Below are 10,221 nucleotides of genomic sequence, written 5' to 3' on the forward strand. Positions count from 1 at the left end.
TTTATTAAACTCAAATGAGTGAGACTACGTCACACAGAAGCCTTAGCAACTGAATGAGGCAGTCCCCAGAATCAAAAACCAGTCTTCTCTTTTATACAGAATATTACGCTTTGGGCAACACCGCCCATGTTTTACAAGTGGTCATTCACATGTTTTCGCTTCAAAGAAAAAGCCGAGTCATGATGACAATCCCACATTTCAGTTCGTTCAGCCCACAATCATTTAACCCAGCAAGGCTCAGAACCCTCATCAGATATCAGCAGACCCCAATAAAACGGGCACCTCCTCCTCGTAAAACAAGCCATAAAGTAGGAAACAGAGTCAGATGTGAAAAAGATTAGTCAGGGTTCGTGTGGGAAGAACGACTTTATGGTGTGTCGAGCCCTGATGCTAATCCCATTTGGCAGCAGTAAAAGGAACCGGCCGGACATGAATGACCTCGGGCATTGGAGTTAGTTTGCACAGGTCACAAAGAAGTCATCAGAAGGTGTACGTGTCCTTTAGACCTAGGCATGGCCTTAGTGCACAGCCTATGTGAGGGCAATCACAAAATAGCTACCGCTCTAAAATGGAACCCGAGGGTACGATATATAGTATCGTATACACGGTGAATTCATCGGTGAAACATGACGAAAACACTCGTACATACCGCATTTGTCATTTGCGGTTCGTTGACACCAAAATCGGCATGGTGGGGCCATGCCTCCAATGTGGTTCCGAATTTTACAGTACCACAGACCCTCCTTTTGCCCTTACATAGGCAATAACTATACTCATACTAATCTGAATCCAGGTCTATATTCATCAGCTCATCAAGATGTTGCTGGAGCATAATCCTATTACTTAGCAACTCTCTCGGGACACGTTTCCTTACACATGTAGTAGCACAAAGACCACATATGGCAGGACAAAATAAGGAATACCTCTATCTGTAGTAGGTGGCATAAGATCACACACCCAACAATTAGTGATGTTCACTACTAACTAGTGTTGATGCAGAAGCTGTACAAAAGAATTGCTTACGAATTCTGATCTTCTAACCTGCTCATGTTCAGGAAAAGGGTGAAAAGAGTGCAAAGAAACAGTAGTAGGAAAAGACATAGGTTGGGAAGCGGGTGCAGAAGTCAATTGAGTAGAGAAAAACAATCCCACCCATAAATGACAACGTCATGTTTAAAAAGACACTAGAAAACACGTTATTAAGAACATATAGACAACGGGAGAAAGTAGTGACCACTATTACAAATGAAATAATAATTTTTCACAACCCTAAGCAAAAAGCAAATCCTAAAATTATCTAGTAACATTTTTAGGGCTCCTATGCATTTCAGTAATTTTTGTATGTTCAGGTGAAACAGTGGTGACCCTCATCAATACTCTGAGGTGAAAAAGGGGTACTCTTTCCACAGAAAATGGACTTTATTCTGCTTTTACTAAACAGAATAGTACTTTAAAACAATGCCAGCAAAACAATCAGTCTCCTAACACCTAGTCTATACAATCACACGTAAACCTCTTGTGAAACCAACTATGCCCAGAGTCCGTTCAAAAAGCCTCTCTGGCAGGCTTCTATTGTCCATCAAATCTTCTTTTGTTGTTTTCTTTCGCATAGGCCTCTTCATTCAAGCCTTTCATGAGAAAAGTACTGCTTAGTTGGAGTGCCCTCCTGGCAAACACCCACAGCTCACTCGAAAGTCTCAATGTCTCAAGGCAGTGCACCAGTGTCTCTCCTCTGCGGCAGACACTACAAATAATATGCTCTTCATTGGTCATGGGCACAGATCATCTTGTGCAGATCCGGGACCATTCTCAGGCTCCAACACTCATCATTCGGTGTCAGAGGACGCTCAGGCTGCTCTTTCATGGGCACCAGAATGTAGTGCCTTTTGTCAATCTTGGATCCGCCGGTGCACTGCACTTCCATTGGAGCAAAGGAAAAAGAGGGGGGTGTGTGGCCAAAAACTCAGGCCAAGGGGCTCAAGGGACTGCACACTGTCAGAGGTTACCAGCACATGACAGGCGCTCTTTTGCACTGAAATTCTGGTTCTGTGGCAAAACCAGCTCCTCCTTCTTTTCTGATGTTGAACGCCTTCTGATGAAGCAAGTGCGATGCTTTAAACAGTTTGTTGTATAACAAGGGGACTGCAAACAGGTGGCCTGCGGTCTTTCAAAGGAGTGGCCATACGCCATGGGACAATTTTGGTCTAGAATACACTGTCATTCTCAAAAAGCAATACAAATATAAAGGCAGTAGGCAAAACAGTGCATCTAGGCTTTTCAATTGGGTTTCCGTGTGAGAGCCTCCATCATCTAAGGGTAGATAACTACACGAGAATTCTATCTAAATGGATGTCTTCACATATGGTGGCATTGTCTAATGGGGCAAACACATTTTTTTCCTCAATGATTACATATAGGTGTTTCTAAATTCCTTATCTAGAACACCTCAAAAGAAAAATCACAAGATACATTTTATCAGAGACATGTAGATACCTTCCTTTAATGCATCAGGTGGACTATGCAATACAAAAGCTAATGATCAAGATGTGGAAACAAAAGACAAGAACTAGAGAGTCCTTGTATTTGCATGATTAGAACACATCTGATCCCACCAAAAATTAGAGCAGCAGGAACAGAAGGGAACTGAAAACCAAATTAAAATAGACATTGATAATTCGTCATGTTCAAAAAGGTAAACGTAAGATATCTCCTATTGAGATGGAAAACTTGTCTTACTATAATATTGAGTCAGTTAACCAGTCTATCGCTACCCTGACAGTCAGGCTGGAAAACATTGAAGCAGGCCTAAGGAAAATTCTTGAAAACTAGTCTGGTCATACAAAAGGGAATTATACATAATATGGGGGTCCCTGGTGCATCACTGCAGTCTGGAAGTGTGTACCTGAACAATACACCTACAATAATAAATGGGCTGACTGGTGAAAGGAATACGGAAAAGGGAATTGGAACTAGGACACAACTAAAATCCCCAATAACTAAGCATGATGCGACATCGGTCAGGGGAGAAGCAACAAAAGAAAAAAAATCTATAGGAAGAACAAGAATTTACTTGGGTGATAGTCAGGCATGTGACACAACACCAAGAGTGCGGGTGATACACAAAAGGCCAAAGTTACACAAATTTTAACTCTACCGCTGGTGACTACACCATATACGGTAATCCTAGGTAATGTTCCAGTTCCTTCTTCAGGGAAAAAATTAAAACCTGGTTTTTGTTTTAAGGAACAAAAGCCATATGCTACTTAGGAAACAGAACATCATTAACTAATGTAATATAGAAATTAGGCCACCTTGAGTCACAGATCTATAATTTCCTCCTTAGGTCCAATCAAGGATACATAAATGTAGGGCTGCCTGTTCCTTTAAGGGAAGGGGCAGTAACGTGACTAAAACTGCAGGTGACACACTTTGATCCTGTATATCTCTTTTTATTTTCCTTCAATACCATTATAGCCAAATAGACATGCACTGGTGAAGTGTTGTCTCTCATGTTCACAGCATGAAATATCATTATGTGTGGAATTTAGTAACCAGAACAAGTTCAACCAACTGTTGTGTAGCGATGGGCATCGTCATGACCATCCCCTCACAACACAGGTAAACTTGTAATAGTATCAAAAGCAGCAACAAGAGAAAAAAAAAGAAACAAAAACATGCATAAAAAATAATAAAAACGCACAAAACGTCAAGCCATCAGATATACTTGCTGTATATCAAGCACAACAAGCATTTGCAATGCAATAGGTCTCGCATTAGGAAAGTTTGAGCTATTGGCATTGTAAATGCCAAATTTTGTATTGGTTTTGAAAATAGCTAAATAAATAGCTTTGTCATTTACAATTCCAATAGTTTTAACTTTTGCACCAAATACATAGCACCGACCAACATTGCCCGAAAACAAAAAAAAAAAAAAAAAAAGCTTAAAATTCGTTTTGTAAACGTTTTATTCATGTAACGTTTGTGAGTTTTTAAAAAAAGTGAAAATGCACCTACTGACATCGTATAAAATAGGGGGCAGTTTGTAAGCGGGCAGTGTGTGAGGGGGCATTGTATGAGGGAAAAGTGTGAGTGTAAGGGTGCAGGGGGTGTAAGGGTGCGGGGCCTAAAGTAGTGCAAGTGGGTAATGTGAGGGTGCAAAGTGTATAGGGGCAGTGTCAGTGGGGCAGTGTGAGGGGGTGCAGAGTGTGAGGTCTCTGTGAGAGGGGCCAGTGTATGTGAGAGACCAGTTGCAGGCGACTTGCGAGGGCAGACCTCAAGACACCGCGAGGCGCAACAGAATAAAAGTGCTGTTAGTGGAGAGAGTGATCTTCATCAGAATGTAAGCAGGCAAGCAAAGAATGAAAGTCATACAAAAGCATACGTGTTTGGGTGCGTAAAGTAAAATAATGAAACCCATTCAAAAATATATAAGATGAATGCAAAGCACAGAGGCAGGAGGTCAAGTAGTAAGTCACACTGAGCCGAGATACTGGAAAAGTTGCGAGAAAGAAGGCGGGGCGGAACTACACAGAAGGGGAGAGACGCGTGGGCGGAGAGGAGCCTGTGAGAACACGCTGCGGAGATCAAAGAAAAGGTTGGCGACCATATGGAGAGTGAGGGGTGTACAGCCTGGTGAGCTGAAAGCGTGTGTCAACAGAGGGAGAGCGTGGTGCGCGCCACAACTTTCAGACCGCAACGTCCACGTGAACTTTGTTCATTTGTTAAAGTTAAACAATAATTCTAATTTAAGCACAAAACACCTAGCACCAATAGACATCAACCGATGAAAAAACCAAAAATCTACCGATGCGTTTAGAAACGCTTTGATCCTGCAACATTTGTTAGTTAAAATTTAGAAAAGGCACCTAATGACATCGTACGAACTAGGGGGTAGGGTGTGAGGGGGAATTGTATGAGGGCACAGTGTGAATGTGTAAGGGAGCGGGCTGTGTAAGGGTGCAGTGTGTGACCTAAAGTACTGTGAGTGGATAATGTGGGAGAGCAGTGTATGTGGGGCAGTGTGTCGTGGGGTCAGTGTGAGAGGGGCAGTGCGTGTGGTCTGTGTGAGAGGGGCAGTGTGTATGGTCTGTGTGAGAGGGGGCAGTGTGTATGGTCTGTGTGAGAGGGGGCAGTGTGTATGGTCTGTGTGAGAGGGGCAGTGTGTATGGTCTGTGTGAGAGGGGGCAGTGTGTATGGTCTGTGTGAGAGGGGGCAGTGTGTATGGTCTGTGTGAGAGGGGGCAGTTTTGGTTAGTGACTGGTCAGTAAACTGTATTTCTATTTTCTTTAAAGGCTGTATTAGTATTGAAAAAAAATACACAATCTGACACTGGCTCACGTAAATGACTGCAGTGTCTTGGAAGTAAACTGTATTTTTATTTATTTGAGGGTGAGGGGGTGCAGAGGGTGAGGGGGCTAATGTGTGTAGGGTAGTGTGTGAGGTCGCATTTTGTGGGGTAGTGTGTGAGGTGGCAGTTTGGGGGGTCTAATGCGTGTAGGGCAGTGTGTGAGGTGGCATTGTGTGGTCTGTGTGTAGGGCATAGTGTGAGGCAAAACAGAATAAAAGGATAAAAGTGCTGTTGGTAGAGAGTGGGATTTTTTTGTTTGTTTTGCATGAGAAAGTAAGCAGGAAACTCAGACAAAAGCATACGTGTTTAGATGCGTAAAGCAGAACACAGGCTGGAAACTATTGAAGACGAGGGCAGACAGCAAAACACAGAGAGGCGAGACAGGATAAAAGTGCTGTTTGTGGAGAGTGATTTTTTTTCCCCCGCATAAGAATGTAAGAAGGAAAGGAAACAATGAACGTGTTTGGGTGCGTAAAGTTAAATAAAAAAAACACTCAAAGTAAATAAATATAATAGTCGCATGCAAAACTCATAGGCACAAGGTCAAGTAGTCAGTCACAAAGCCGAAAATCAGAAAAAGATGCGAGAAACAAAAGGCGGAGGGGAACTACATGGAAGAGGAGACGCGTGGGCGGTTAAAAAAAAATATATATAATAGACGCATGCATACAAAACTCATAGGCACGAGGTCAAGTAGTCCGTCACACAAAGCACACAAAAAAATGTGAGAAAGAAGGCGGGGCGGAACTACACGGAAGGGGAGAGACGCGTGGGCGGAGAGGAGCCTGAGAACACGCGGCGGAGAGCAAAGAAAAGGCATGAGACCATATGGAGTGAGGGGGTGTGCAGCCTGGTGAGCTGAATGCGTGTGGCAACACAGGGAGATCGCAGCGCGCGCGAAGTGTCTGGTAGAAAATGGAAGCTATAAAGAATGCGCGTGGTTCTGTTCACATGAACTGTACGCGATCCGCAGCTAGGTAGACTTTTCGGACTGCTTACTATAATCTCGCCTATCCATCCCTGCGGGATAGAATAGGCGAGACCTGAAAACGATGCTAAGAGGGAGGTGGGAACAAGCCACCACACAACTGTAGAGTAAGTTTACGTACGTCTGCGCAAACATTTACAACTGGGGTAAGAGAGCAGATTAAGAGGATTGGAAACAGCAAGCAACCAAATTGAAAAATGTATTTTACAAAATAAAGTGCATAACAAGTTTTCTAATGTCAACATCAGATCACATTGTACGATGAAACAAAGTTTAGCACCACACCGACTCCAACATATGCACACCCTGCTCTGCAATTTCCATTCACCACCTCCCAGAATTTTTAAACCTGGGTGACTGGGTTTAAACTAACAATTACCATGGTAAAGACTGCCAGCACTGCACTCCTGAGGACCCAAGTGAAGTTCCAATCAGGGAAGGAGATAGGTAAGAAATCTAACATGAAACTTGTAAGGTGAACGCTCATAGTCTAAGGATTCAGCAGGTGCGAACCCCTCAAGCATCCAATTGGTGGGAGAGGACTTACCGGGTGATTTTGGCTTCTTGGCAGTTGGCTTCTTGGCAGCTGCTCCTGCAGTTTTAGGTTTCCTGGCCACCACTTTCTTGGGTTTGGGTGCCTGTTCTCCATTTGGGTCACTGTTCTCAGATACCTTCTTCAGAGTTTTTGGTCTGGCTGGCGCCAGCTACAGGGTATAAAAAGCACACTGGTTACTTGTTGCACAGCAGGGCAGCACAAGTCCAAACCAGGTTATTGGAAGCCCAGGCTGGAGGAGCAAAAATTCTACCACAAAAAAAAACGACCAGGACTATTTCAAAGTTACAAAGGTAATGCCCATGCATAAAGTAAAGGTAGGCAACTAGGTTGAGTCCAGAGTATGCGACTAGTGACTCTAGAAAGTCCCACTTCCTCACCTTGTTACAAGCCAAGAACTACTAACTGCAATGGTTGATCACTACAAGCTGGGCTTGCATCAGTTGTACTGCCCCCAAAACACACTGAAAGAAGAACTCTATAACCTAGTTCAGCAAGATCATTTAACTGGCAAGGGGTCCCGTCATGAGCTCACCTTGAACCTTCCTGTGGCACCTTTCGCTGTTGAGTTGGTTGGCCTGATCAGAAGGCCCTGATCCATGCCCTTCCCCAGCGCTCGCCTCAGCAGTACCCGGAGCCGCACTGAGTCGACAGACGGGTACGTGGTGAGGATGTAGGAACGGATGGAAGGCACCGTAGCACCTTTGCGGTCGGTGTTCTTCCTCAGGGCTTCCAGTACCATGCTCAAGGTTGAAGGGTGAAGAGGGGCATCTGTTGCTTTTGGTATTTTGAGGGCTTTAGTCTTCACCTCGCCAGCTGTTGATGCAAAATCCAATGTTACTCACAATTTAGTGTGACAAAGTTTCCCAAGGATGTGGTTAAGAGCAGCAAGGTAGGTTTAAAAAAAAAAAAAAAAAAAAAAAAAGCCAGCTACAAATGTACATATTGGCTGAATTGTTTAGCTACTTAAAAAAGTGAACCACCTCTATCATAAGGCAATGGGAGACACCTGTAAAATGCACAGGAGGGCCATTTCCAAAATGAGGGCTCAGACACCAGAGCCTGAAAATGGTTTCTCACATGGTAGATACTCATGCTAGTTGAAGCCATGTTTGTATACAAAGGGGCCCTGGCGGAGTATAAAAGGAGCCCTGTGCACCGAGGAACCAGGGGTTCAACGCTATAATATACAGGCCAGCACGGAGTAACATCTGAGAGGGAGGGTCAGAGAGTGTGAAGTCACCATTCCCTTGGAGAGAAAAAGTATTAACAGAATAGAATCAAAAACAGCATATACGCTCAAGTACCCTCCCCCGTTGGCTTGAATGTAATGGGGGAGTGGGGGTTAATAGCCAGTTAAAGAGTCTACATAGTTGTGGGCAGGTTAATCAAGACAGTGAAGTCTTACTCGCCCCGGGTACAGGCCCTCTTTTTTGTCACAATTGACGTCAGCAGCATTCGAGAACACTGCATGCTCTATATCAAACCCGAGAGGTTTGCACAACCTTGGGTTTTTAGTGTTGTCTCACATTCGGTCGTCTACACTAAAGTGTAGAGGAGATCTTTACGTGCCAGGAAGCCACCGGTCCGACTCCGACAGCCGTAGCCTGCATGAGGCCGCCATTTTAAACGAGTCTTAGAAGACCAGTGTTCGAAGCCGACCACGAGTACTTCAAGGGAGGGAACAACCACATCTAAATTAGAAAATCTGGCGCACTTTATTAGCAGCAGAGAAGCCGAACTAAACGGTTTTGTTTGCTTTTAAGCTCCCACCCCACCGTTTTTTTTTTCCTTGGACACACTTGACAAAAGCCATTATAAAATGTTCGTTATAATGTATTTTTTATGGGAAATATTTGGTGTCGAAATGAAGAATGCCTCTAGTCAAATTAAATGTAGAGTATATATATATAAATAAATCAAATAAAGGGGGCGCAATTTTGTAAAAACTCTAAAAACACGCGCTTCAAAAATACGACATGCAAACCAGACCACATTTATTTCCAGTTAATAAGTTTTACTTAGAGCATGCACATTGACAAGCACGTTTTAGAACATTATAACGAAGTACATTGAAGCCTCAACCCAACCAATAGATATTTGTATAAAATTAAATATTACAAGATGACAAAACCCACCTGCTTTAGTAGTCACTGCTTTCGAAGAGTCGGGCTCGGTGGCGGTGGCGGCAGCGGCAGCGGCGGCGGTGGCAGCGGCAATCCTCTTAGAAGCCATTTTGCTGAGAAAAGGCGGTAAAAACAAAACCCCACCGAAAAATAGAATAAAATAAAATATTAACAACGAGTGGGCGTAGAGGCCCAGGAGCGCAAGGGCAGTTGCTGTCACTCATAAGGAACAAAGTATCGTGATGAACAAACAAAAGTAGCCGAAGCCTAGCATTAAGAGAGAGCGTATGGCAGGGCTGGCTTTAGCACTGGTGGCGCCCGGTACGGCAATCATTTTTGGCGGCCCCATTCCCTCCTCCTCAGATTCCCTCACTACTACCGGGCAAATGTGCCCCTCATCTCTCCAATCATAATTTATTGCTAAACTGAGGTCAGCGCCCCCCTCCAGAGGTCAGCACCCGGTGCGGCCGCACCTGTCGCACTGCCCTAAAGTTGGCCCTGGCGTATGGTGTCTGGATACCAGATCCCAGTCAGGCGAACACTCATGCAAAGTAATCGGCAGAAACTGAGGTGGGCGAACTGAGATTTAGGTATGGACAACGCCTCACGCATACATGTAATATACCTTCACACCACTCCCCAGTGAGCCACCACTCCCTGCACTGCCACCTCACCTTCAGAATACCCTCGTCTTGCTTTGGCGTGATGTCCACCCCCTCCACGGTGAAGGACTGCTGGGCCTCAGCCTTCATCTCTTCGGCGGTCATGGTGCGAAAGGCTGACAGGAGATTTGCTCGCCGAGTTCTCTGCGCTCACGCTGCACGGGATGGTTGAAGCAGTTAAAGCGGCGCACGCGCCTCGGGAGTTTACTTCCGGGTAACACGCCCACCTCTAGCAACAGCAGCGGGGAGTCCGCCCCTCAAAGAGAATCCTGGATGTACACGCAGCGGCCGTCCCGAGCACCCGCAGTCTGGGCGGGATAGCCAGTAGGTGGACGCGCGCGCCTCGCTCTTAAAGTTTAAAAAAAAAAAAAAAAACAAGCCCGGCGGAGCGTGGCGCGCGCGCGCTTGGGGGCAGGGAGCAAACCCTTTGAAGTGCTCCCAAAAAGCGGAGTGCATGGCGGCACCAAGCGTGTGATTGTGAGCGTGCTAGCAATGCAATCCGCTTTTTGGGAGCACTTTGAAATGCCCTTTACAATAGTCTCGCT

General features: G+C 44.9%; 1 protein-coding gene across 1 annotated transcript; it reads right to left on the minus strand.

Annotated features, from left to right (window-relative positions):
* Positions 1 to 2,458: 2,458 nt before the first annotated feature.
* LOC146789927 (histone H1.8-like) lies at positions 2,459 to 9,781 on the minus strand. The gene is made up of 5 exons (XM_085631229.1): positions 9,689 to 9,781; positions 9,027 to 9,111; positions 7,424 to 7,704; positions 6,883 to 7,039; positions 2,459 to 2,532 (listed from the first exon to the last, which is right to left on the minus strand). The coding sequence occupies exons 1-5, from the start codon at positions 9,779 to 9,781 to the stop codon at positions 2,459 to 2,461; spliced, it is 690 nt and encodes a 229-aa protein (XP_085487355.1).
* Between the last annotated feature and the right edge of the window lie 440 nt (positions 9,782 to 10,221).

Source organism: Triturus cristatus, chromosome 10 (assembly GCF_964204655.1).
Source record: "Triturus cristatus chromosome 10, aTriCri1.1, whole genome shotgun sequence".
Taxonomy (NCBI): domain Eukaryota; kingdom Metazoa; phylum Chordata; class Amphibia; order Caudata; family Salamandridae; genus Triturus; species Triturus cristatus.

What these genes read in the sequence shown, in the direction of transcription:
- LOC146789927 (XM_085631229.1), bottom strand. Translation starts at nt 9,781, where the DNA reads ATGACCGCCGAAGAGATGAAGGCTGAGGCCCAGCAGTCCTTCACCGTG. An exon ending in GTGCCACAGGAAGGTTCAAG is followed by an intron (nt 7,040 to 7,423) that starts GTGAGCTCATGA and finishes TATACCCTGTAG; the next exon opens with CTGGCGCCAGCCAGACCAAA. An exon ending in CAAGAAGCCAAAATCACCCG is followed by an intron (nt 2,533 to 6,882) that starts GTAAGTCCTCTC and finishes CTTGATCATTAG; the next exon opens with CTTTTGTATTGCATAGTCCA.